General features: G+C 40.0%; 1 protein-coding gene, 1 non-coding gene and 1 pseudogene across 2 annotated transcripts in view; 2 read left to right on the top strand and 1 right to left on the bottom strand.

Moving 5' to 3' along the window:
- Positions 1-964: 964 nt before the first annotated feature.
- The window catches only part of COL25A1 (collagen type XXV alpha 1 chain), a 503,765-nt gene continuing 476,759 nt past the window's right edge, over positions 965-27,970 (top strand). The window contains exons 1-2 of the mRNA XM_086407020.1: positions 965-1,851; positions 2,935-3,004. Of these exons, the coding sequence (XP_086263146.1) occupies positions 1,555-1,851; positions 2,935-3,004 (367 nt within the window). The 5' untranslated portion in view covers positions 965-1,554. The remainder of the gene's footprint in view (positions 1,852-2,934; positions 3,005-27,970) is intronic.
- On the bottom strand, positions 25,492-25,957 carry LOC147371115 (small ribosomal subunit protein eS1 pseudogene; annotated as a pseudogene).
- Positions 26,616-26,687, top strand: TRNAS-GGA (transfer RNA serine (anticodon GGA)). Its single transcript has one exon. It is a non-coding gene; the product is annotated as a tRNA-Ser (tRNA).

The raw sequence follows: 27,970 nt of genomic DNA, 5'->3' as shown, positions 1-27,970 counted from the left end.
GAGGGCTCAGCAGGAGGAGAGACAGGTAAAAGGAAAAGTTGACCTCATTCTTCAGTCCTTTCAGAAATTCTGAGAAATGTGTGTACCTCAACACTCCGTTCTTTAGTCCCACAAAACAGGGAATCAGGAAAATGCATTAGCACCCTAGTACAGATTAGGAGCACGGGGCGGAGAGGAGGCTCAACCCCAGCAAGCCAGAAGGAAACTGGGGGAGGGGAGAGAGAACCTCCCGAGTCGGAGACGGCAGTGCGGCCGTGGGAAGACAAGGGAAGTGGGGAAATGTACTTCAGGCGTCAGCCAGACACTCGGCCTCCAGGCATGTGGGAAGGCGAGGGAGGAGGGAAGAAGGCTCTGCACCAAGTCGGGATCGCCGGAGCTCCTGCCACTGCTTCCGAGGGAAGACATAGAGAGCTAGAGCTTTCTGCTTCCCCCTCTTCTCTCCTGGAGGCCATTTCTCCACATTTAACCGGGATAAAATGGGGGCACCGCGCCGAGTCAGAGCAAGCCAGGATCGCCAGCCCCCAACTGCCGACCCTGCTTCGGCCCCCGGCCCAGGCGGGGCGAACTGGCCTTAGGGGACGCTGAAGTTACTCGGAGAAAGAGGGAGGGTTCGCCAAGCTGCTCTCCAATCGCCTTGGCAGCTCCAGTTATTTGCATCTATTATGCTAATGAAAGACCTCCGGCTCCGCTCCCACCCGAGCGGCCCGCCCCTCCCGGGCTCTCCCCGGTCCCGCCCACGGGCTGGGCGAAGGTGAATATATTATGCTAATAAGGCGGGCCTCTGCCAGCCTCGGGAAGGGGGGCGCACTGCCACGGGAGCCGCGGGCTGGAGGCGGCTCGCCGAGAGTGGGTCGGGGGAGGGACGCCGCTCGTCGGAGCGCGCGCGCGCTCATACACGAGCATCCCGAAGGGTATTTAAGGCTCGTACACGCTGGGCTGCGGAGATACTTCGGGCGGCCGCGACTCGGGCCTCGCGACTCGCGTTTTCTCCTTGGGTATTTCTTTCTCCTCTCTGCTCTTCCCCACTTGGCCACCCTTTTTGCACTGCGCTCTCGCGGTCTGTGTCAGCCTTTTTGCCTGGAACTGAATCTAGGTGGGAAACGGAGATAAAACACCGAATAGGTAGAAATAAGGGAAACTAACAGAGGCGCAACAGGTCCGGTGCTCTGTGGCAAGGGTCAGCGGCGGCCCCTCGCAGCGCCTCTGCCGCTGTCCCCTGGACCCCGCGCGGCCGCCCTCTTCAGAGGAGGTCCCCGTCCTCGGAGGGGCCAGGAGGGACACCGGAGGGTGGGTTTCATTCTGGATTTTACCTTATCGCCACCGGTCCGCGGACTGAGGGTGCTTTTCCCTCGCAGCTGGGAGGGGAGAAGAAAGCGGAGGATGGTCCAGGTCTGCGGTTCTCGGCGCTGATCCATCCTTGCGCTCCGGCTCCGACTCCTCCAACTAGTTGTGCAGCTATCGGGACGAACTTTGCAGGAATCATCCTTTTTCTTTTAAGATTATTGGAAGTGCTAGAGGGTGGGAGGCGAAGCCGAGACAGCCGACCCCGCCACAATGCTGGTGAAGAAGCAAGCAGGGAAAGGAGGGGGGCGGGAGCCGGGCTCAGAGGACCGGAGCCCAGCCGGGCAGCGTTGTGCCCGCCCCGTGTCGCCGTGCGCGGCCCTGGCGACCCTCCTGTCCGTGGTGGCCGTAATGTCTTGTCTGTACCTGGGGGTGAAAACCAACGACCTCCAGGCGAGGATCGCTGCCCTCGAGTCTGCCAAAGGAGACCCTTCCGTCCGTCTGCTGCCTGATTGTGTCGATCAGCTCAAAGCAATGGTGCAAGAAAAAGTGGAGCGACTTCTGGCTCAGGTGTGAAAGGCTGGGTGTGTTTTGTACGTGGATAACATCTTACAGTCGCGAGTCTGTGTGCATGACCAACCTCTGCCTTACTATATGCAGATGTAGTATGGCTTGTGCACACATATGTGTTAGGCCACCATCTCTGCTTACTGTAGCATATATTTGTATATGCACATCATCTCTTACCACCCTCTCTGTATCATCTTCCCTTACTCTTCTTAATGTTTGCATGCTAAACATATATGGAAGTCTAAAAGGGGGAAAGGTGGCTAGAATGGCACCTAGGTTGGCATTTAAGCTCTTTTTAGTTTCTGAAGCTGTGTGTGGATCTTTCCCAATATTGTGGAGAATATTTCTTGCAGAGATAACGTCTGTTAAATCCTTCATACAGTGTAGGAAGGTTAGGGTCATTTGTGTCATTAACATAGCGATAGGATTGGAAATCACTCCTAAAAGTGAAATAACTACATGTGATTTTATTACTTCACACATTGAATATTTTCATGTTAAATGTTTAAAAGAAAAAAATAGTCGCCCTGTTTATTTATTTTTGGTAAAGGATGCAGTGCCACGGGTGTTTGTGAATGCAGAGCCATTGGAGTTGAGAGTTGAAAGGAATCTGTGTTATGTTCATCAAAACCAGGAGTGCTTTAGAGTCCAGTTAGGGGATTTTCTGGGACTTGCTCTTCCAACAGAGAGGTTGGTTGGCAGTAGTGGCAGCACAGCATGATAAGTAGTTGACATTTATGGGTAAAATATTGGTTGTTTTAAAACTCTTAGCTTACCTAAAACTGCAGCGTGTTAATACTGATTCTGTACAATGACTGCATATGCCTGAGCTGAGAGGGAGGGTGATGGTAGTTGAAGAATGAAGAAAGATGTTATGCAAGTCCCACAGCCTTGATACCATCTCAATGGTCGTTTTCTTTTTTTTAGGGCCTGGGTACTGTTACCTTTTGACTAGAGTCCAAGTACATATGTAAACGTTAGTTATGCAGGCTGGTAAATCAGGCATATAGCCAGAGAGTCCCTAAAGAATCCATTTCTCCGCAATGCTACTGATGATTGTTAATACCTCTTCTTTTCCTCCAGAAGTCCTATGAACATATGGCTAAAATAAGAATCGCGAGAGAAGCACCTTCAGAATGCAATTGCCCGGCAGGTAAAATGGAACTTATTTCATAAGGTTTCCTCCATAGCAGAGCATTTTAAAACAAAGGTCCTATGTCTGTCAAGTCTACCTGTAATAATAGTAAAGAAAGAATGCAGACCCAACTTACTTTAATAAAATCAACATGTCTGGGTAAAAGAATGGCAGATAAAGCCACAAATATTGTTTTAAGCAGCATACCAAGGTCTGCTAAGGGCAAGCAAAGAAGATAGAGATCTTCATCAAAGAAAATACCTGCAAGATGATGTCCAAAAACAAAGTTCTTAGTTTCACAGATTGAAAATTATTCTTTGGTTTTACTTGCTTTTGTTATCTATAGTGAGAAGGATTGCAGGACACATTAAACTTGAACTCCTTAGTGGCTGATACTGCATTAGTACAGATTTCTGTTTGCTCCCCTTGATGGACGATCATGTTAGCAAACCACCCTCACTTCTTTGCCTGCTTTTATTTTCTATAAGAAAGGTTCTCTCTCCTATCCTATAGCAATGAGGACTGAAAAGAAATTAGTTGTTTATCTTGAGCTTCTCATTACCAACTACTGTGTTCTCAATGACTTCTCAGAAAAGGCTGTTACATTTTTACCATTTTTCTGTGTGGCTTTAGGAAACTATATTAATGACCTCCTTCTATATTCGTAGAAGAAGGGAGGAGAAAGACATCAATGAATCAAAATCTCTGGGTAATCATTAAATCTTCCTTCACAGACCTCTGAGGCTTGGTGGTCAGTCTTCTGTAGACCTACAATTTAGAAGCCTTTGGAATATGTCCATTGGAAAGTATCTAGTGGCTTTAGCTGAGAGAAGTCATGAAAAACTCCCATGAGTCTTGAGATTTTTGTTTCAGATAAATGTTGTTAATGTATTTCTGAACAAATTAGTTTCACTTATCATCATGTATAGGAAAGTAAGTCTCTTACATTTTCTTTCATGTTCAGGAATATGATACTTAGTTACTTACACTGTATGGAAAGACTGGTTCCTATATTTTTTTCACATTCTGAGGTTTTTGCCTCATGACAATTTGTTTTGACACAGCTAAACCAGGTACCATGTTTAGAAATTTCAAATGTCAGCTCCTGATTATATGTCATAAAAATGTCACTGTTTATATTTTGCTATATTATCGACCATAATGAAGCTGTATTTTTGGAAAATGAAGACCTTTCAATTGAGAAGGCATGTAAATTAGGTAACAGGAAAACAAAGAATTAATGTTTATATTGTAGGTTTCATTCTTCGTTGTTTAAAGTTGGGAAAGATCTCAGAAGTCAGAAATTCAAGGAAGGCACTTTTCTAGTGCAGGAATTAGCCCACAACAACCTCATCAGCCTGTAGGGATTATTTAAATTCCCAAGACAGTTGGTACAGGACTTCACTGATCATACCACTCAGAATGCAGCATTTTCTGTATAGAATATTCTCTCTAGCGGTGTGAAAATGCTTAGTATTTAATTAATGGGATTCTTAGTGAACTTGGTAAAAAGTAGAAAAGTGACAACCACAGCCCCGAGTTCTGTGTTTTTAGGGGTTTTAACTGCTTCATGATGTTTGATGTGAGTTGGTTGTTGAGGTCTAATTTGCAATCTGGAAGAAAGTCATTACATTTAGAGTTTACCTGAGATAATCTTGGATGATCATTTGGAACCGTTTTTCTTCTAAACATAATTTAACAATAAACGGCCATTTCACCATAATAACAATTAAGTAAGTGATTCCCTTGGCATTTCTGTTGGCTCTTAGGATAGCTGCTTTACTTTCTTGCCACCACTAGAGCTCCACATTACACCAGTTTTCACCAGGTTACTTCAGAGGTAAACTTTTGAAGGTGCATAGTCCAATACACAGAATTAGACAGTTTTCTTGCTGACAAATCGCTGTTATAGAAAACCCTGTCTTCTGCTTGTGGAAGAATTAGACATCATCAAAATAAAGGCAATATGTTGAAAATAGTATCCTGGGGGAAAACCAGCTATTTTGAGTTATGGTCAGCAAGATATTGTTTTAGGGAATGGGCTAGCCAAGAGGATTAGAAAGGAGATACAGCACTTCCCACCTGGTTTGGCTTTCCTCTTTGTTTGCAGTGACTAAGAGTTGTCACCCAGACATCTGTTTGCAGGGCAGAGTGAGACAAGTCTGTGACCTCAGCTCAGTTCCTGTGGAGAGATGCCCACCCCTTGAAGTTGACACTCTTGTTGACAGCCTCCATCACAGAGCCAAGGACTGATAGCAGAGGGCTGCTGTGTTATTTGTGTTCACTTTTTGATAGAATTCAATACCAGTGAGGTTTATCTAGGTAGGCTACAAACAATCATAGAATTGAAAGCTTTTTTTTTTTCCTTTAAATTGGAGTATAATTGCTTTACAATGTGTGTTAGTTTCTGCTGTACAACGTGAACCAGCTCTATGTATACATACAGACCCTCCTTCTGAGCCTTTTCCCCACCAGCTCCCCCATCCCACCCTCTAGGTCATCACAGAGCACCAAGCTGAGCTCCCTGTGCTATGCAGCGGCTGCCTACTAGCTGTCTGCTTTGTACGGGGTAGTGGATATATGTCAGTGCTCCTCTCACTATTCACCCCCCCTTCTCCTCCCAAACTCCCCCCGCATTCCCCGCCCTGTGTCCACAAGTCCCTTCTCTATGTCTGCACGTCTATTGAAAGCTTTTTTTTTTTTAACAAAAGAAGGAAATTTTGTGGGAGAGTTTATTTGATAACAAACTATTGTCAAACCGTTTTTCATTGTAGGGGAAGCAATCTTGCATTTAATCTTCACAACAGCCCCAAGAGTTAAATATTAGTAATCTCATTTTACAGGTGGAGAAACTGGGACTCAGAGAAGATGACTAACTTAACATGGTAAAGGCAAGGGCAGGATTCATGCCCACATCTGACTGAGTCAAACACAAAGTCTGATGAGGAATTGAAGATGCGTATAGGTTTTGGAGCTCAACAGCTCTGGATTGGAATCCTAGGTCTGCTACTAAATAACTGTATTACCTTGGTCAGACTAATGAACCTCCCTATGTTCCAGTTTCCATCTGTAAAAAAAGGGACTAATATTATTTTCCTTATAAGTTGATAATTTACCTAAATTCTGGCATATTAGTGGCTATTCATTAGATGATATCAGTTACTATTCTTTTTAATATATTGTGTGTTACTTGATCTGGTCCATGGGGACATGTGATATAGGTGGGAAAACTAAGACCTGAAGATGTGTAACTTACTCAAAACCCCATGGCTAGTTAATGACAGGTTTTGGATGAGAACGCTGTGCTTAATTAAGCAAACATATCTGTAGGCCATTTATGCAGATAATCAAAGGAGTCAGTATCTCTTGGTGCTACATCAGTGAAGATGTTACAGATACTATATTAGTCTACTAAATTATTTTTACCAAAATTCTAGGAAAAGGTTTTGACCTTGTAGGTAAATCATGATTGTAGTGGATAGAACCATGGCTTAAAAGAGTATGGGAATAAAGAATGTCTTGGCAGTTTTGATACCAGATGTTTACAAAAAGAAGTACTTTGACTAATTTTCATGCTTATTTTTTAACAGCTTTATTGAAGTGTATTTTATAGTATTTAAGAATATGATTAAAAAAATTAAAAACAATTTATGGAGCTGGGAAGCCATCACCACAACCCAATTTTAGATCACTTCATCATTCCCCAAAATTCACATTTACTTTTTTCAGGTGCTCAGGAGAAGGTCTATTTTTTGAATATTTGCTTTAAAGAAACCTCAAAATAAAAAGTTAAAAACCATACAAGTTAGAGTTCTGTTTAGCAGAATATTTGATTTAGCAGTAGCTGAACCATGGAAATTCAGGTGACTTCTGTGGCTTGGCCTCTGTAAAGCTTGACCCTCATAGGAGAGAATAAATCGGCTCTTTCCGATGGCTGTAGAATTCCATTTGGGGTTCTGTTTTTAGAGTCCTACATAAGGTATGTACAGATTAGGCATATTTATGGGAAGGCTTCTATGTTCCAGTTATGAAGACCACTGGGAACCAGACAGATAAACAAATGGTGTTTAGATAACAAAGGTTTCTGTACCTTACTCATCAGCTGTGCCTGCCCAGAGTCTTAGAGAAAAGAACCTCTGTGGCGAAATGGGCAGAGAAGGTGAATGGGCAATAAAGAATCCAAAGGTCTAATTGTGATGATTGGTAGTGACCTTTCTTCCATGACAGCATTTCTGGAGGAGCAATCAGGATCTACCAGTAGGATTGTTTTAATGATAGACCCTGGTATATTCAGATAGAGAGCCTGTCCTGATCAAGGGGTTGCTTATTTGTCATTGGGGTCATGGACTATAGATCTGTAAATTAGTTCAACAAAAAATCCTGAAGCTATTTTGTCTGGCAAGTGAGAGAACTTTGGGGGAGTCCCAAAGAGTTGTTCAGTTGCTCAGTCATGTCCGACTCTCTGTGACCCCATGGACTACAGCACACGAGGCTTCCCTGTCCTTCACCATCTCCCACAACTTGCTCAAACTCATGTCCATTGAGTCGGTGATGCCATCCAATCATCTTGTCCTCTATCATCCCCTTCTCCTCCTGCGTTATCTCTTTCCCACCACCAGTCTTTTCTAGAGTCAGCTCTTTGCATCAGGTGGCCAAAGTATTGGACCTTCAGCTTCAGCATCAATCATTCCAATGAATATTCAGGGTTGATTTCCTTTAGGATTGAGTATATATAGATTATTCTTAAATCTTATTTTTGAATAAGGTATATTAATTCTCTTATAACAAAATTTTGATAAAAATATAGTGGAAAAAAAAAAAAAGAACCCTGAGTTCTAACCCTGGTTTTGCCATTCATGTGTTATACAATCTCAGGGAAATCACTTTCAAGAATGACTTTTACAGACTCTATTTTCGTATCTCCCAGATAGCGGTGTTGGACTAGAATGATTTCGAAGGGCATTTGTCAATTCTCCAGGTATGAAGAGCCTGTTGTGTGCTAAATATCTTGACACAGGGAAAAGGCTGATGAACAAGGCAGACTTGATATCTGCCCTCGTGGCACTTACATTTCAATGAGGATGGCAGATATTTGAAATGACTTGAATTCACCAGCCTGACAAGTACAACCCAGAGAAAGTACAGTGTGCTTTGGAGCACGTGACCAAAATTTCATCCATACTGTTAATACTATGGATTTTCTTTCCTTTTCGTGCGGGAAGAGACTTTCATAGTAGGAGAAACTCATAACATGAGAAAATCTGGCTTCTGATTACAAATAAGAACTTTGGCAATGGATAAAAATGCACCTGGCTTTTGTCTTTCCAAGAATTTATGGCCAGATGAAGGTACACTGATAGCTGTTTACACTGCTATCCAACTGAAACAAAAAGTGCCTTTAGTATATAAAAGGCTGTGGTAGAGAGCATGTTGATCTGTTTTTCTACATTTCTTGGGAAAACAGTGAGATTTGGGCTGAATGAGAGTTGAAACTTCCTACTTGGTGGTACTGAAAAGTTCCACTGAATCTGGCTCTGCTGCATTCACAGGTTATGATGAAGTAGTGTAGCGCATCTAGTCATCTACTCAGTGAGTCTAGCCAGAAATAAAAAAGGTTTATCCCATAATTTCTGAGGTCCTTCCACACCCTTCAAGTGCGTGAAAATGGTTGGAGACAAGGTCATATTAAATGTCGGTAAGTAGAAATACCTCTGATTCAGAAATATGAATGCCACAATCTCTGGTGACTCCTCTTGTGGCAACTTCTCGATTTGGCGTGGAAAATGTTAGCTGTAACTTTAAGATTGTGCGTCCTTTCCCATCACATGAAAAGACCTTTAAATTACCTTGCTAACATAAATCTGCTTTATCATATAAAACTGTATTTCCTACTAACATGGTTTTTCACTTACGCTGTACATTTTTCTTTACCGGCTACAAAATGAATGGAAAGAGTGAATCAAGTCAGGGCATAATAATGTATAGATTTTCAATTATGTTAGGCAAAGAATAGTCAGAAGCGGTTTGCAGAAAGAAAGCAAATTAAAATGCCATAAATGTTATTTAAATGAGACTAGCAGGCATTCCCCTCCTCTACTCAAGCCAAACAATGCAATGTGGCATCTGAGTGCCTCCAAGCCTTCCCGTTAAATGGTTTCAGTCCTAATGAGTACGGCCGTCTGGGTGTAACACTTTTAGTTGGTCCAGCAGTGAGAGCTGACAAAATGCCCTCTCACCTGAAGAGCGGAGGACAAATTGCTTGTTGAAGCAGGTTCTCTTCTTTTTCAGCTTCTCTTCTGTTTCTCTTGTCTGAAAGTCATTGAGAAGCAAATCCTTCAAATACTCTTTTCTCCTTCTTACTTTAGTAATTCTGTTTTTCTTTCCTCAAGCTGGGAGTTATGTAAGAGAAGGGTATACATTCTGTGCAGGGGTTTGTTGTTTCCAGCTCAGCTGAAGAATGTATAGGTCACACATAGCCTCTCAGGACCTGTGCTTCTGATGGTTTGTAAGTGTTCAAAGCCAACTGCCTGGCATGTTTGAATGTCAAGATTAGGTTTAGGGATGGAGAAGGAGGGCATTGCTTCATTGACAAGATTAGGTGAATGGAGGGCTAGTGGGGAACACGCCAGAATCAGGACTCTTACAGTTCAAGGGGACACTGTTTTCTGCAGGGGGAGCCTCACTAGACACTCATCAAAATGACATCAATCTATGTTATCTTGAGTGGATACCATCTAAAACCTATTATGAAAAAGTGTTTTTAGTTCCTCCTTCCATTTAATGGAGGAGGAAATGGCACCCCACTGCAGTATTCTTGCCTGGAAGATTCCATGGACAGAGGAGCCTGGCAGGCTACAATCCGTAGGGTCGCAGAATTGGACATGGCGGAGCAACTGAGGATGAACTACTTCATAAAGGCTACTTGGTGGTTTGCTGGGAGCTGAGAATATGAAAACCATGTTATGAGTCAGTCTGGGTTGATGCAGTAGCCCAGCTAAACCCAGAATCATTCCCGTCCTCCCTGGTTTGCCAATACATGTCAAGTTCCATGCAGTGATTTAATGCACCATGATACTTAACACCTTTTTAAAGAATTTGTGTTAAAAATGATTGCGGCACACCCAGATAAGCTTTAGACATGCATTGTTACTGTTTCATTTGGATTGTGTTCGGCAACCTTGCAACTTAAAAATGTTTTATGGTCAACTTTTAAAAAGGAGGAGATGCTTTAAGTGGGAAGCAAAAGTAATTGGAAATTCACTTATGACTTAAAATTGAGCACTTTTCACTGGTATCATGTATTTCTTCATAGGAATATTCCGTGTTTAAGTAACAGGATTCCTTGAAGAAATGCCACCAGAGGGCAGGCACCTTCCCTTTGTGACCACTAGGAGGAGAAACTGAGCTGAACCAGTGGGACTGTCACCTGCTTCTCACTTAAATTCCTAGTAGACTTCTACCTCTCAAATTGTTTACTATGGAAAAGTTTAATGGACTCAGTATAATTATTAATAATGATGAAGTTTAAATCTATCACTTTGTTGTTTTTCTATTTATCCCATTAGATCTTTGTTTCCTTTTCCCATTTTTCTGCCAATAACCCATGGATTTTTAAATAAATGCTTTGTCTAATTTCAAAAAAAAAAAAAAGAAAAAAGTTTAATGGAAGGAACAAGTAACCTCTTCCATCTGTATTTGAAGACTAGGCTGTCTTATCAGCTTTAAGATATTTAAAATAATCTAGTAAATTGCACTTTTGTATTAGTCGAAAATTTAGTTATTTAGTAGATAAATTCACATATATGAACTTGAGGCTGGTATTCCAATAACTAGAATAAATGAACTAAATGTAATTGAGCTTATCAGTTGAAGATTTTGTGCTTCTATTTTGTACTTTCTCAGAATCAAGAATTGTTTGGAATTGCTATCATGCTTTTGACATAATTTCGTTTGGAGGCTCCATTTCAACTTCAGTCATCACATAATACGTTAGTTGGAATGTGTTCTTAATTTTTGTCATACTGTGCCTCTTAGTCTGATTGGTTTGTCTGATTTTCCAGAAATGCCAAAAACTATGTGTTCATTTGGATAATCATAATTTTGATTTTGGGCTTCTTCCCAGGTGACTGAGTGGTAAAGAATCTGCCTGCCAATGCAGGAGTTGAGGGTTCGATTCCTGGGTCAGGAAGATCCCTGGAGAAGGAAGTGGCATCCCACTCCAGTATTCTTGCCTGGGAATTCCTACAGATAAAGGAGCCTGGCGGGCTACAGTTCATGGAGTTGCAGAAGAGTTGGACAGTACTTAGTGTCTAAACAACAATAACAATTTTGATTTTAGGAGCTCTAGGCTTCTGGATTATGTACACAAAGTTTTTATTTTTATATTTTAAATGTAATCAGCACATATTTAAATATTGTTTTCACATTTAGGCTAAGTGAATGAATTATAGCCCGCCCTAGCTTGTGCATTATGATAATATAGTCAGAATATGTCACTTCCACTCCAGTATTCTTACCTGGAGAATCCCAGGGAGAGAGGAGCCTGGAAGGCTGCTGTCTATGGGGTCACACACAGTTGGACATGACTGAAGCGACTTAGCAGCAGCAACAGCAGAAATAGGTCTGGTTGTGGCAAAGGTAAAATGTGTTCTTCTTTCCTCAAATATTTCAGATGTAAGGAGAGTGAGAAGGGAGAAAAAAGCCACCTATATCCTGTAATCTCTTGAAATCATATCTCTTTACCATCATATAGCAAGCTTGGTACTTTAGAGTTCCTATTATAAATCTGGACAATGGTTAAGAGAGTAAGAGCAATTCTCTCTGTTTCCAACATCCTCTTTTACTCTTGCAGCAGCTAATGGGAGAGAAAAATCTTGTAGGAGTCTCTCCATCCAGTCAATTACAGAGCCAGAATGGTGGTATTATTTTTGATCCTTTATATACTAAAGTCAAATGTGCCTGGAACTTTGACACAGTTCTTTCTCAATATTCCTGTATCTTTAGGTCAGTTCTGACAGTTATTAAATGTAAGTTGTTTGTATTACCTTTCTAGGAATTGTGAAACTCCAATTTATGTCTTCAGTTCAGTTTAGTTGCCCAGTCGTGTCCAATTCTTTGCGACCCTATGGACTGCAGCACACCAGGCCTCCCTGTCCATCACCAACTCCCGGAGTCCACCCAAACTCATGTCCATTGAGTCAGTGCTGCCATCCAACCATCTCATCCTCTGTCGTCCCCTTCTCCGCCTGCCCTCAATCTTGCCCAGCAGCAGGGTCTTTTCAAATGAGTCAGCTCGTCGCATCAGATGGTCAAAGTATTGGAGTTTCAGCTTCAACATCAGTCCTTCCAGTGAACACCCAGGATTGATTTGTGTCTTAAGGGCTCCAAAATCCAGCTGGCATTTTAAAAATGTGCACGACATGATCATAAGATAACACATTCCCATAAACCACGGAAAAAAAAACAATCTTTTGACCTGAAAGTCATATAGAATTGCTGGCAAATTCTAGGGCTTTGCCAGTGAACTTTGGAATACTAAAAATCATCTTTCTACTGAAAAAAGTAGGGCTCGATGTCAGAGCAGACAAAGTTTGAATGGACACAAGGATCTTAAATAGATGCCTTTCTGAGGATGGTTATCAACCTGGTTGGATGTCAGATGAGTTAAGTGTGTCAAGGGCCATGTGTCTCTTGTGGGCAGATCCTAATGCTAATTACTACGTGGTTTCACAGAGTAATTGCAGTCGACTTCCTGAGGGAGTGGGTTGGGAGTCCATTTCTACCAATCTCATTTATAAGCTCCATGGCTGGGGTTCTGGTTTGTATCTGTGTATCTCTAGGGCTTATTGTAGAGTTCTCTACAGAAAGTTAGCTACAAAAGTTCATAATGATCATAATGAAGATCTGTCAACTTGATTTGGTTGAGAACTTTTTTTGTGGTTTATCTCTACATACACTAATTATCCTTATCCCTATGCTTTTTAAACATTTTCTCTGAGGATTTTCGGGGCCAAAGCATATTAAAGTTAATACAAATCTTAGAGGTCAAGTGGTTCAGGGGTTTTCCAGCATTTCTCAAAGAGCCTGAAACTTTAGAAAAAAATGAAATCTTATGAGGAAATCCAGTATATAAAGTTGTATATAATGTTAGCCACACATACAGTGATTAACCTTGGAGGTCAGAGGAGACAGAGGCCAAAACCTTATTTGATCTTTTTTTCCGTTGCTCACCTCACTCCCCCATAGTGGCCCCTGAAGAACTCCAGAGAAGTTTAGAAATCCTTTGGTTACTGTTAATAGTTTACTCAAAGTCCAAGCCCCAGTGTGATCCCAGCTCCTGTGTTTAGACACACCATGTGTTTGTTGATACATAAACCCTCTCCAAAATTCTATAACTAGAAACTTTACAAGGAAGGATGGAAACAAAACTGTATATTAAAAGGAATGGAATCCAGAAAGGACTATTAATAAAATATTGTCCTGTAATAGTTTTAGTAGTCTAGCAAAGGAGATGTAATAATAGAATTAGCGCTGGAAAGCTGTCAAAGTGCATTGTGTTACTGAGCGTGGGACTGTGTGTCAGGAAATCATCTCATCCCTTTTCTTAAAGTCGCTTATTTTTTAAGCTTCCAAGTCGCAGTATTGTTGTTTTTCTATGCCAGTTTTGTGTGTGTGTGTTTTCATATTTTTCCCTATGTATTTTTACTTATTCTGTAATTTTGGATATGTCTATGAAGCTTCCTCACCAAGTTAGAACAATCCATTGCCTATTTTATATATGTATTTAAAGCAATTGATTTTCTAAACTAATAGTGAATACTTGGTTTGCAAAGTAGTATACAAAAGATGGTGATGGACAGGGAGGCCTGGCGTGCTGTGATTCATGGGGTCGCAAAGAGTCGGACACGACTGAGCGACTGAACTGAACTGATAAAAAAGATAACTATCCCCAAATTATATTATTTATAGAAAATTTATATTGTGGAAAAGTTGTCATTAAAGATACTTGTAAGATCTTTGAGACTGTCTTTTTGATCTGATTCTTATTGTGTTACACTGATGTTTATGTATTAAAATTTAGATTGACAGGGTAATGTGAATATGTGAATTGCACATCTGTGTTTAAATAATAATAGGAATTAAAAACATTGTAGCCAACGCTGAAGGGATATGTGTAATACTTTTCAGGAAGAAAGTGTAAATCTAGGTACAAGCATTCTGTAGCAAATACTGCAAAAATAAGTTTGAAAGACTGAACTCTTCCTCCCATTGAAATGAACATGCAGTATCATCTGCGGTGCTGTTAGCTGTACTGAGTAGCTAGTCGTGGACAGTAGTTTGGTCAAGTGCAACACCTTGAGTGTCTTACTGGGCAGATAACAGAATGACAACTGTACATGTTACTGAACTTTGGTGAGCAGTTTATTTTCTCCTTAATACCCTATGGGCTTTCAGGAAGTCTGGAAGAGAAAAATGACTTTTCTTTTTTAAATGACTTTGTAGTTACTTTGCCTTTTGAGAGAAGACAGAGCAGCAAAGATAGGCTGACCTGGTACTAATGACTGGAAAGACCATTTATGCCAGCCAAAGCTACCATGAGCTGTAAAAAGTCTAATCAAACTGTATTCCCTGAATTTACTGTCAAAATGGTAGAGACATACTGACAACCTCCCAGGTGTTTAAGCAGTGAGCTTGACAGCGTGGCTTAGTATTACTATACATGTTATGCATCTGAAAGTTTTTAATAAAAGAACTCTAGCATGGAGAAATTACACACGTAAAGGAGCGAGGGCCTTTATGTTCTTTATATATATATATATATATATGTATAGTTTCCTTCTGTGCATAGTTATTTAATGTTCTAGATTTCCACTATTTCTGAGGATACAGTCCTGAATATTGCTTTGGTTCTGCAATCAAGTTCTGTGTAAGGAATGCTATGTGTTGGTAGTAAAAATTTATGTTATTAATGCCAGTTTTAGAATGCTAAAAAGTTAATTTTAGAAAAACTTAAAAAATTTTAAATCTATTTATGGCTGTGCTGGGTCTTTGTTGCTGCATTGGCTTTTCTCTAGTTTTGGTGGGCGGGGATTACTCTCTACTTGTGGTGAATGGGCTTCTCATCGCAGTGGCTTCTTTTGCTGTGGAGCAGAGGCTCAATAGTTGTGGCATACGGGTTTAGTTGCCCCATAGAGTGTGGGATCTTCACAGATTAGGGATCAAATTCGTGTCTCCTGAATTGGCAGGCAGATTCTTTACCACTAAGCTACCAGGGAAGCCCCCAAAAGTTAAGGCAGAAAGTATCCTTGAGTTGAGACGTCTGAGGTATACTTTCTGGTTTTTGAAGTCTCCATTTTTGTTTAACTGTAATGCTATACCACTAGCATTTTGAATGTTCACACTGCTTTTGCAGTTATAGGATGTGGTGAGATTAATAATGTTCATTGAACTCCTAAAAGCCAAGAATGAACGCAGCAAACACACCCAGAGACATGTGATTCTCTATCAGGCTATATCCATGAACAAGCATTGCCCTAAAGTGAGCTGTTGTTGGCAAATAGAATGGACAAGGTTATCTTTGGGGTGGAGCCATGTATCTGTGAAACTGCAAAAATAGAGGATCTTCTATGTTCTCAAATAAAAGCTCCCATTCTAGTCAAACCTCTCTTCTCTCCATCCTCTCTTCTTCTCTAGCATGAATATAACTCTATTTTGCCTCTATTCTATAGATGACACTTTACCTGGCTTATAGTCTGCCTCTAAATTGACCATTCAGAAGCTTTGTTATCCTTAGGTCCCCAAACCTCTAGGCGTTTCCTGGGCAATATTATACTTGTGATTAAATCCAGCAACATAACTGAGAAAACATCAATGGCAAATGTCAGTATTCTATCAAATTTCAGAAAGTAACTGCTTCCCCAAAATTACTGTTAAAAGATAAATTTCCAAAAAAGGTAAAATCAATAAACATGTGTTAAGGATTTTACTTGAATCAATAAAGAAGTAACTGGTAAGACGTGATAACCAGTTCAAAGTAGAATTTAAAGACAGATACATTTATAGATCTAGAATATTGAAACTAATATATAAATGGAGGGAGAACTGGACTTTTTCCTCAGTAAGGGAGATAAATCAGTTGCATGCAGAATTTGCATGTCTATAGACAACAGTTAATTTTTTTAATGCACTAAGTTTTTTAAATTGGAGTTTAGTTGTTTTACAGTGTGGTGTTAGTTTCTGCTGCACAGCTAAGTGAATCAGTTATATGTATACATAAATTCCCCTCTTTTTTGGGTTTCCTTTCCATTTAGCACAGAGCATTGAGTAGAATCCCCTAAGCTGCACAATAGGTTCTCATTAATTATTTATTTCATACATAGTAGTGTATATGTCAATCCTAATCTTCCATCTCACCCACCCCTCCTTCCCTTCCTTCAGTTCAGTTCAGTCAGTCGCCCAGTCATGTCCGACTCTTTGCGACCCCATGAATCGCAGCACGCCAGGCCTTCCTGTCCATCACCAACTCCCAGAGTTCACTCAGACTCATGTCCATTGAGTCAGTGATGCCATCCAGCCATCTCATCCTCTGTCGTCCCCTTCTCCTCCTGCCCCCAATCCCTCCCAGCATCAGAGTCTTTTCCAATGAGTCACCTCTTCTCATGAGGTGGCCAAAGTACTGGAGTTTCAGCTTCAGCATCATTCCTTCCAAAGAAATCCCAGGGCTGATCTCCTTCAGAATGGACTGGTTGGATCTCCTTCCTTAGTGTCCGTTTATTTGTTCTCTGTGTCTGTACATCTGTACCATTTTTCTAGATTCCACATATATGCTTTAATATATGATATCTGTTTTTCTTTTTCTGAATTTACTTTACTCCGTATGACAGTCTCTAGGTTCACCCATGTGTCTAATTATGTGAGTTTGTTATTAGTTATCTACAACTTACAGCATTTTACAATAGCTTCCAAAGAATCGGATAAGTGGGACAGGTGTGCTCTAGATTATGCAGAAAACTAGATTACTAGTTTTCTGTTGGAGCATATGTTTTCCTCCACGTTACATGAGAGCAACTTCACAGGAAAAAATTCTTTTAGGTTAAAAAAAAAATGGTTTTTTACACTTCAGTGTAGTAATGGTTGTTTATTTTCTGTCTTTATCCTTGTTCTTATCTTATGGGTTGTGTGGTACTCAGTTTTCTTATTGTTGCTAAAATTATGTAAAGAACAGTTCCTTTCAGTTTGACTTTAAATGCTTCATTTACTAGACCCTTGGTGGCAGTGTTGATTGCTATGCCTGTATTACTAGTATCCTGGACATAAGTGGCCTTTAAAATGGTAATGCTGAAAATTTGTTTAAGGGAGAAACCACTTTGGAAGACTCAGCGTCCTGTGTTTGGGTATCAGTGAGTAGTTCTTCTAATGTAAAAGGAGGAATTGCTGACCTTGCTCTTGTGTTTTGGGATACGATGCCCAGGCATTATTTCTACAGAGACCACATTTGCTTGGTGTGAGCATGTGGCTGGCTCTGGGGTTCTGTGCTGCTATTTTGGACGTCCTGGCTTTGACTTCAGTTATCTTATTTACTAGTTTGGCTTTTCACTGGGCACTCCAACCAATTCCCTTCATATTCATTCATGTGTTTCCAGTTCAGATAGTTGTCTTTAGTCCATACTGGGCTTCCTTGGTGGCTCAGATGGTATAAGAATCTGCCTGCAATGCAAGAGACCTGGGTTCGATCCCTGGGTTGGGAAGATCCCCTGGAGTAAGAAATGACAGCATTCTTGCCTGGGAAATTCCATGGGCAGAGGAACCTGGTGGGCAACAGTCCATGGGGTCGCCAAGAGTCAGATATGACTGAGAGACTAACACTTTCACTTTCTGAGATTTATTTCCTGTTCTTGGCCAGTTACCTCTCCTGTTGTCTCTGTTTTGTTTGATCTTCTTCCCTTCTCCTGATACCTATGGACACTGTTCACTTACCATCTCAAAGAGCTCAGCCCTCAGCTGCCCAGGGGTATAGACACTCTTCTTTGCTCAAGCCTCTTTCAATTGCTTCCACCTTTTGACTAAGCCCACTGAACTTTTGGCAGAAGAAGGACTGAAGCTATATAATGGCCCTCCCATATGTTCTTGGAAGAAAGTGTGTTAGAATAGGGGCTGGGTGGGTGGTGACACATTGAACTACATGGTGATTGGCCAGCTTTTTTGGTAGGGAAATATTTACCTTCTTCAGAAGCAGTTTATGTTCTGAGAGTCTCCTATTACTAGATGGAGGAGTGAGTTAATTATAAATATTAAATATTCTGTATATTAGTATGTAAAATTTCTATTTTATAGGTAGTAACTGACCTCTGGTATTACCTAACTCCAACCAACTCTGACAAAGACTAAGGGATCGTGTGTACAGTAGTCTTTAAATGTCTTTTTATTCAACTAATAAAATATATATTGCCATTTACTATGAATGACACCCTGTGCCATATGCCTTACTATTTAAAGAAATAAGTAGGCTGCTGAACTCTTACAAAGGAACAGTGGTGTTGAAACGGCAGACTGGACTACAAGGGAAGTAAAAGCTAGAAAAATATAGCCTGTAGCCAACTGTATCTAATTTTAATGGGTTTAAAACTACAATGATAATTGGTATTTGAACTCATAATTCTAGTTCATTTACTTTTCGTGAATTCAAAAATAGCAACATGTTATTAAAGAAGTTACTTGGATTTTTTAAAAAACTTCTTCTAGAAAATGGAAAAGTTCTCTAATGAATGTTGTGATACTTTGGAGAAATGCTGGCTACATGCCAATTAGGTGATTTTTCTCAGGATAAATTATCTCTGTGAGTTAGTTGTGAGGTCAAGTGTAATGTTTTTAACCCTTCGGCAGGTTGCTTTCCATTGGCAGTTATTTTTACGGAGACTTGCAGGCTTTCGTAAAAGTCAGTTCAGATTCTATGGCCATGTTTTCTAGTGAGGACAGAATCTCTGGGACTTGGCTAGACTCTTGGCTTTTAAAGAACAGAGTCCATTCAGGTGGCCTTAAGGAAACAGGAGTGCAGGGATTCTGAGCTTTGTCACTGTTTACACTGTGGGCTGGATAATTCTTTGTTGTGGGCTGGTCCTGTGCACTGTGGAATGTTTAGCTGCGTCCCTGGGCTCTCCTCACTGGATGCTAGTTGCACTCCCTTTCTAGAATACACAAAATGGTTCAACATTGCCAGATGTTCCCCAGGGGTCAAAATCACTGCCAGTGATTGCAGGATGCAATTGTGTGCTCAGACGTGTCCGATTCTGTGCAACTCCATGGACTGTAGCCCGCCAGGCTCCTCTGTTCATGGGATTCTCCAGGCAAGACTACTGGAGTGGGTTGGTTTTTCCTCCTCCAGGGGATCTTCCTGACCCAGGGATCAAACCCGCAGCTCCTGCGACTCATGCGTTGCAGGCGGATTCTTTACCACTGAGCCATCTGGATACCCAGTGAGTAAGGAAGGCAGGAATATCAGCTCCACAGCAGGCTCCTCTAGAAGAATAGGAGATGGAAGGTGATCAGAACACTCAGGACGTATTAACAGTATCATCCCCTCATCTGGAGGCGGCCAGTGTAGGACCCTCTGAGCTTTAAGCATTCTATCTCTGCTTCTACTGCTTTTGTCAAGGTTGCTCTCTTCTCTCCTCCTTGTGGTAAAAGAGAGAAAGTATTGCCCCAGGTCGACCTCCTTCTTTGTGTTTGATTATAGCGTTGTTATTATTATTAAAATCATACATACATATGACACGACAACAAACAAACATTTGTATGGCACACAATGCCTCCCCCAGAGGAGTCTGCTGTTACTAGTTTGTTGTGTATCTTCCCAATACAAACTGATTTACATCATTCTTTTTCAAGGCTATAGAGTAATCTGTTGTATAGACATACCACAATGTATACAATAAGAAGACAGATCACTTAAAAAAGTTTAGACATTGCTTCCTAGTTCTTTTCCTATTTCCTGAAGGAAGATTGCTTTGATTTGTACTTTTATTCTACACAGCCTGATGCTGTACATGTGGCAGCTTAATAAATACTCATGGATGAAAGGTATTCAGTTCAGTTCAGTCACTCAGTCGTGTCTGAGTCTTTGCGACCCCATGAACCGCAGCACACCAGGCCTCCCTGTCCATCACCACCTCCTGGAGTCCACCCAAACTCATGTCCATTGAGTCAGTGATGCCATCCAGCCATCTCATCCTCTGTTGTCCCCTTCTCCTCCTGCCTTCAATCTTTCCCAGCATCAGGGTCTTTTCAAATGAATCAGCTCTTTGCGTCAGGTGGCCAAAGTATTGGAGTTTCAGCTTCAACATCAGTCCTTCCAGTGAACACCCAGGACTGATCTCCTTTAGGATGGACTGGTTGGATCTCCTTGCAGTCCAAGGGACTCTCAAGAGTCTTCTCCAACACCACAGTTCAAAAGCATCAATTCTTCTGTGCTCAGCTTTCTTTATAGTCCAACTCTCACAACCATACGTGACTACTGGAAAAACCATAGCCTTGACTAGATGGACCTTTGTTGGCAAAGTAATGTCTCTGCTTTTTAATATGCTTTCTAGGTTGGTCATAACTTTCCTTCCAAAGAGTAAGCGTCTTTTAATTTCATGGCTGCAGTCACAATCTGCAGTGATTTTGGAGCCCCCCAAAATAAAGTCTGACACTGTTTCCACTGTTTCCCCATCTATTTGCCATGAAGTGAATGTTGAGCTTTAAGCCAACTTTTTCACTCTCCTCTTTCACTTTCATCAAGAGGCTCTTTAGTTCTTCACTTTCTGCCATAAGGGTGGTGTCATCTGCATATCTGAGGTTATTGATATTTCTCCCGACAATCTTGATTCCAGCTTGTGCTTCCTCCAGCCCAGCGTTTCTCATGATGTACTCTGCATATAAATTAAATAAGCAGGGTGACAATATACAGCCTTGATGTACTCCTTTTCCTATTTGGAACCAGTCTGGTGTTCCATGTCCATTTCTAACTGTTGCTTTCTGACCTGCATACAGGTTTCTCAAGAGGCAGGTCAGGTGGTCTGGTATTCCCATCTCTTTCAGAATTTTCCACAGTTTATTGTGATCCACGCAGTCAAAGGCTTTGGCATAGTCAATAAAGCAGAAATAAATGTTTTTCTGGAACTCTCTTGCTTTTCAGTGATCCAGCGGCAATTGTTGGCAATTTGATCTCTGGTTTCTCTGCCTTTTCTAAAACCAGCTTGAACATCTGGAAGTTCACGGTTCACGTATTGCTGAAGCCTGGCTTGGAGAAATTTGAACATTAATTTACTAGCATGTGAGATGAGTGCAATTGTGCAGTAGTTTGAGCATTCTTTGGCATTGCCTTTCTTTGGGATTAGAATGAAAACTGACCTTTTCCAGTCCTGTGGCCACTGCTGAGTTTTCCAGTGATATGCTGATGACAAATATTTAACAACTGCTCTAAAAAAAGAAGCCCCAAGTTATAGCATTTGTAGATTTCCAAGATGTGAATATCCCACCAGAGTCACTTGAAAGCTAAGAAAGTGACATTAGGAAGCGTTAAGTTTGGGTGTTGACTAGTTTTGTTTTTCATATAATTTATCTCATTGTAAGGTTATATAGTTTAAATTTTAATAATGACTGTTTTAACAATAAACTTCCCAAATCCTGAAAAGTGAAAATTGGATTTCCGGAGTCAGTATCCAGTACCCATTGGCACGGGTATCCCTGATTCCATATAGAATGTATTATGTGGTTCTTGATAATGTCTCCAAACGGTAATGCTGTCTTTGATAGTATTTTAGAATCTCAGTGTTGTGAAGATCTTTAAAGGCTATCCAGACTTAACATTGTACCTGATACTTGAATTCCCTCAGTGACATTTTGACTAAATGATCATAACTCATTATTATTTCTTGAATAGACCATTCAGTCTTTGGACCAGTTTATTACAAAGCTTCTTCTGTTTGTTAGGTTAAAATTCATCTTTTGGGCATTCACCATTTGATTCTGTATACCATCCCGCCCTGCATCATAAAAAAGAATTCAAATACCTCTGTCTTGTGACAACTCATCAAATATGTGAAATCATCTATTCTAATTTCTTATTGAGAGTTTTGTTCTAAAATGCCATTGACTTATTGAGACATTTCAGGGTGTCTGCTTCTTCCTTAAAATGTTGCACATTGATTTGAATAAAGCCTCAGATGCCTGGTGGTCATCTGTGAGGAGGAAAGAGAAGAAAACTTCCTTAGTTTTATATACTCTACTGTAAATGCAGCCTAGTATGACAGTACTTTTCTTTCTGGTTCCATAATTCTATTAACTGACACTGAGTTTAATATTGATGAAAACCCCTAAGTATTTTTCACATATGCTTCTGTTAAGGCCTGTCTTTCTCACTCTTGATTTTGCAGTTTTGGTTTTTTTGGGAGTGGGGAGGCAAATCAAAACTTTCTATTGTATTCACTAGATTTTCATCTATTTTTATAGACCCAAATCCCAGCCTTTCAGGACTTGCTGGGATTGTGATTCTTTCAATACATTTCCAACTTTTCTTGGCTTCATATGATCTGGAAATTTGATGAGCTGACCAACATGGTTTTCTTCTGATTCTGTGATGAAATGCCCAAGCTTAAGAGAGCTCAGGAGAGAACCAAATGGCTTTCTAGTAGTCTTTCCCTTTTGCTTACCATTCATCTATTTATGAGCAGCTTAGGAATTGTCTTTATAACAATGATCCATGTACTCTTGTCTTTTGTTTATCTCAATGTGTCCAGCTGTGTTCCCTAGAACACCATTTCTTCTTCATGTTAGCAAACAAGTTTCAAGACAAATTAGAGATGCACTGAGTAAGCAGATTTATTTACTGTAGGATATGTGTATTGTGATCTCCAAAATGGGGAATATAATGTATCATGTTTTAAACATTTATGGTCATGAAACACTTTTCTGTTTAGATAAAATTATATGCCTAAGAGCCACCTGTTCATGGGTGGATAAATGCTTTCATTAAACTAGCGTGTTCTGTCTTCAGATTGGAGTGTGAGAGCCACCTAACAGCATTCAGATAACTTAAAACATTCTTCTTTCCAAGTATAGCCCTGGTGGCCCAGGTAGGTCTCCTGCCTGCAATGCAGGAGACCTGGGTTCAGTCCCTGCAGTTGGGAAGATGCCCTGGAGGAGGGCATGGCAACCCACTCCAGTGTTCTTGCCTAGAGAATCCCATGGATTGAGGAGCCTGGCAGGCTTCAGTCCATGGGGTTGCAAAGAGTTGGACACGACTGAGCAACTTACTGATCTACTACATAGTATTTATGGGTTACAGGTGTACAGTATAGTGAGTCACAATTTTTAAAATTATAGTCCATTTGTGGTGGTTATAAAATATTGGCTATATTCTCCATGTTGTATAATATATTCTTGTAGCTTATTTTACACCTAGTAATTTGTATCTCTTATTCCCTTACCTTTATGTTGCTCCCTTTCCCCATTAACAATTTTTCTCTTTTTATGCCTTTCGATTATTTTTAAGTTATAAAAAATAACTTCACAGTGAATAATCTTATATCTTTATGCCTTTGTGTGGATTGCCTATATTACCTATAAGTAGAATCGGTAATTCAAATATTATGAATTACATAGAAAATGAATAAAAGTGTTGCTCTCTTGGTGCCCTCTCTAGCATGGTAGGGAACTCTTGAAGTGGGGTGGTAATACAACCATAGTAAAAGGAATTAGGAAATGGTATTTTAAAATATTTAAAAATTCTTCTTGATTCTATTCTTAAGTGAAATCTCCTCATAATTCCTTCCAAAGTCTGTTCATTTTTTCACCCTTTAGCTTAAGTTTAGTTTTTGTGCTATAAATGGGAAAATACTGTAGTTTTGTAAGTACAAAAGAGTGAGTGCATGCTAAGTCACTTCGGTCATCTCTGATTCAGGAATCCTATGGACTGTAGCCTGCCAGGCTCCTCTGTCCATCGGATTCTTCAGGCATGAATACTGGAGTGGGTTGCCATCACCTCCTCTAGGGGATCTTCCCCACCCAGGGATCGAACCCATGTCTCTTATGTCTCCTGCATTGGCAGGCGAGTTCTTTACCACTGAGCCACCAGGGAAGCCAGTAATCTGATTATAATAATCATTTCTGAAGCACTTGACTGTTCTTGAAGTTTTGTCCTGAGGCTTTGCAGAAACTTTGATTTCTGTTGCTTTTATTCATTGGAAAGATGGATTTAAAATGCAGCCAGAAGCCTATCAACATTCTACTGTATTTTTGAATATTTGAAGAATTGCTTAGTATGAACTTTATTCTTCATATAAAAACAGGATTTCATGGAGAGGTGAACTAGTTTCAAAAATATATTTGAAGCAAAAACATAATTTAACAGTGTGACTCATCAGTTTCCCATTAGGTTGGTTTTCTGTTGCCTGCAAGATGGCATATTGACATGTTCTGGAAACTCAGTGAGAATACATGATTATATTAATGGAATTGCATTTGACTGTAACTTAGAAAGAACGGTCCCTGTTCTAGAGGTTTTCAGAGAAGAGAAGTGTTTTTAAGGAAGAAAGTTACTAGAGTGACTAGGAAATGGACTTATATTACTACAAAATTGAGCTATAGTCTTAAAACAAAACACCTTCTATTAATCTCTTTACTTTAGTTGTTTTTGTTTAGTCCCTAAATTGTTTCCAACTCTTTTGCGATCCCATGGACTGTAGCCCACCAGGCTCCTCTGTCCATGGGATTTTCCAAGCAAGAATACTGGAGTGGGTTGCCATTTCCTTCTCCAGAGGATCTTCCCACCCCTGGGATCTAACCCATGTCTCCTGAGTCTCTAACACTGGCAGGCGGATTCTTTACCACTGAGCCACCAGGGAAGCCCCTTTACTTTAGTGTCGTTCCTTATTAACTAGCTGGGCATAATCTGTTAATCCAGTATTTGGGGGGAAAACAGATTAATAACCATTAAGAACTTGGAAGTGGCCTTTCCCATTGAAAGCTATTGTACTTCATGCATATAAAAATATGCTTTGAGTAGATTATTAGTTGTGACCATTACGGGACCAAGTTGCCCCTTTAGGGCACAGTCAGCTCAGATCCATGCGCCTTCCAGAGTGGACACTCAGGCCAATTAAACATCCCAAAGGTGGATTGAGATATGGAGTGCTAGTCCGTCCTTGCAAAGTTAGAATTTCTACTGTTTGATTAAAAAGCAATCTAAAAATGTCAAAATAACTGTTCTTCCCACACTTCCAACTTTAAAAAATACCTCATTTATTTGGAACCTAGGTTTTCTTTCCTGTTTTTGGAAAAGAGAAAAATTCTAAAAATATAGCAAGCTGATGTCAGGGATTTGTTCAAGACAGCAATTTTCAGGTCGTGACATAAAGTCAATTCATAGCAATCTCATAATCTATAGTTGCTGGGTTTCATTCTTAATCACAAAAGAAAAATTAAACAATGTCTTAAAAAGTCGTAGGTTTTTTCAGTAGGTCTTTCTACTAGTGTTTGGTGTAAGAGGTCTTCTGACTCTGATTATTGAGATTTTTAGTAAAGCCAACACAGAACAAATGAAGAAAATAACCGACACTAGCCTTGACATCAACATGCGCTTCAATCATGGTCTGCCGTTTTTTTTGATCATAGAGTACATTTTTTATAAGTAAGATCCATACCACAGAAGTTAGTCATGCAGTTTTTTTCCTCTGAACATCCTCAGTAATTCTCTTGGATTTTCTGAATGCAATTATCATCCTGCAGATCAGCAAGGCTTGTTTCAAAAACATGACCCTTGAGGCCATCAGGTCAATTTTGGTTTCTTGAGTTCTTGTGACTAGTGTTTTCCATAGTTCTCATAGCTCGTGCTTTCATGTCCTACCAATCCTTTTTAGAAAATAGATCAACCATTTTCTTCTTGGCTCCGTTTTTTCTGCCTTCCGTAAGGCTTTTGTTCTTGCCAGCCGCCATGGTGCTGCTCGCAGAGCCAAAAGGGTGTGTTTCCTTTAAAATTGATAAGATTCAGGTTAAGCATTTTTGGCAAGAATATTTTACAGGCAATATTGTCTCATTCTTTGTTGCTTTAACAGCTAAATACAATTCCACTGAATGGATGTATAATTGAAACAAGACTGTCAATGGATAAACATTTGGGTTGTTTTTCACCTTAAAATATCTTTAAGTAGAGTAATGCACTTTGGTAAAGAGAGGAGAATACTTAAAATTTGCTCATATTTTCATCTTCTTTGTTCAGGCCTGTTGAAGTGTTTAATATCTGTGTGTTTTCTTCGGTCCTAAAGCAGACCCAGAGAGTGAGCGTTCACTTGTGTGAAAGACAACAGTTTAAGGTCAATGAAAATGTTTGAATCTCAGTGTGATTATTTAGGCTGTTAAAAGGATCATCACCAAAGAAGAAAGTGTTTTTGCATTGGCTCTGTTCTGAAGGCTTCTGTGAGAATATGCTTGCTCTGAAGCAGGGGGGTGTAGGTCAGTTTGTGGAAGACCTCTATGAAAAGTTTTCTTCATAAGATGATGTAGACCCTTTGCTAGCTGCTAGACCCTGGCACATCTTTCAGTACCCTTAGAATCATTAGATTGGGATTTCTTTATTAGATCTGACTAAGGGGCTTCCTTGGTGGCTCAGAGGTTAAAGTGTCTGCCTGGAAAGCAGGAGACCCAGGTTCAATCCCTGGGTTGGGAAGATTCCCTGGAGAAGGAAATGGCAACCCACTCCAGTACTCTAGCCTGGAGAATCCCATGGAGGGAGGAGCCTGGTAGGCTACAGTACACAGACTCGCAAAGAGTTGGACACGACTGAGCAACTTCATGACACAACAGTGATTCATGTTTGAACCCTTAATTGTAGGATTTTTTTTCATAAGTGGTCTCTTTTTTAGAAAACATATTTTTTTAAAATATCTTTTATATTAGATTATTTGCTTTTATACACTTTTTTTAACTTTTCAAGAACTCATAGTTTGCTTTTAATTATGAGAGAGGTATATATATATATATATATATATTTTAAAAAATCACAAAATTACCTTCTTAATGGATAAACACTAAATCAGTTGCATTCCTTGGTCCTTGACTATGAAAATCTCATAACTACAGTTTAAAAAGATTTTAAACTTAAACATTAAACCAGTTGTAACAAATTGGAGGATTAGTTTACTTTCTTAAAAAAAAATCAATTGTTGAGAGTTCTTCAAGGGAGGTGAACCCCTTGTCCAAGTCACCAAATTCTTCATGAACAGAATTGAAACTGAAAGGTAGTCCTTGGGGGAAATATTCTTATTTTAACTACCTCATTAAGAGAAGGCTGTTTCTCATAATTAGCCAGACCTAAGGACTCAGTATAGCATATTGTAAATTTTCATAAGAAATGGATTTCTTACATGTATGATAGTATATTTAGTTCTTTAGAATTCTGTAAGAACTGATAAATGGCCATTCAGATTTATAAAATAGCTTTCATAGGAAGAACATAAAAAACATTTCTCAAGAAACTATAGGACTAAATTTAAAAAAATATATAGTTTAAGGCATCTAGCCTTTTTCTTTGATGAAGCTGCCAAATATTTATTTCAGTATACCATTTAAAAATATATGAAATATGAATGCTAGACAGAAGATATAATCATTGTACATTTATAAAGTTCCATAGTTGCATGCTGTCTGACTAGTAGACTATAATGGGTTTGAAAATGAATAGATCAAGTTCTATTATTGTGTTTGCAGAGAGGTGGCCTGGATTGATGTGCTGATTCAACTCAAGTTCATTAAAATAACAGCACATATTGAGTTTAGAAAATACTCACATGCAAGTCATGGTGTAACATAATGATAATAAGATATATTAATTGGGCCAGAAAAACTAATATTGAACTGCAAGAAGTAGAATTGTTGCAGGAAAGGGGACCCCTTCCAGGGCCCTAAACTGGGCTCTTGTCTAACACTTGGAAATGAATTGTCCGAGGAGAC

Source organism: Bos grunniens, chromosome 6 (genome assembly GCF_055505025.1).
Source record: "Bos grunniens cultivar Pamir isolate PY7600 chromosome 6, Bosgru_T2T1.0, whole genome shotgun sequence".
In the NCBI taxonomy this organism is placed as follows: Eukaryota; Metazoa; Chordata; class Mammalia; order Artiodactyla; family Bovidae; genus Bos; species Bos grunniens.
This window is presented reverse-complemented; position numbering and strand designations above follow the sequence as displayed.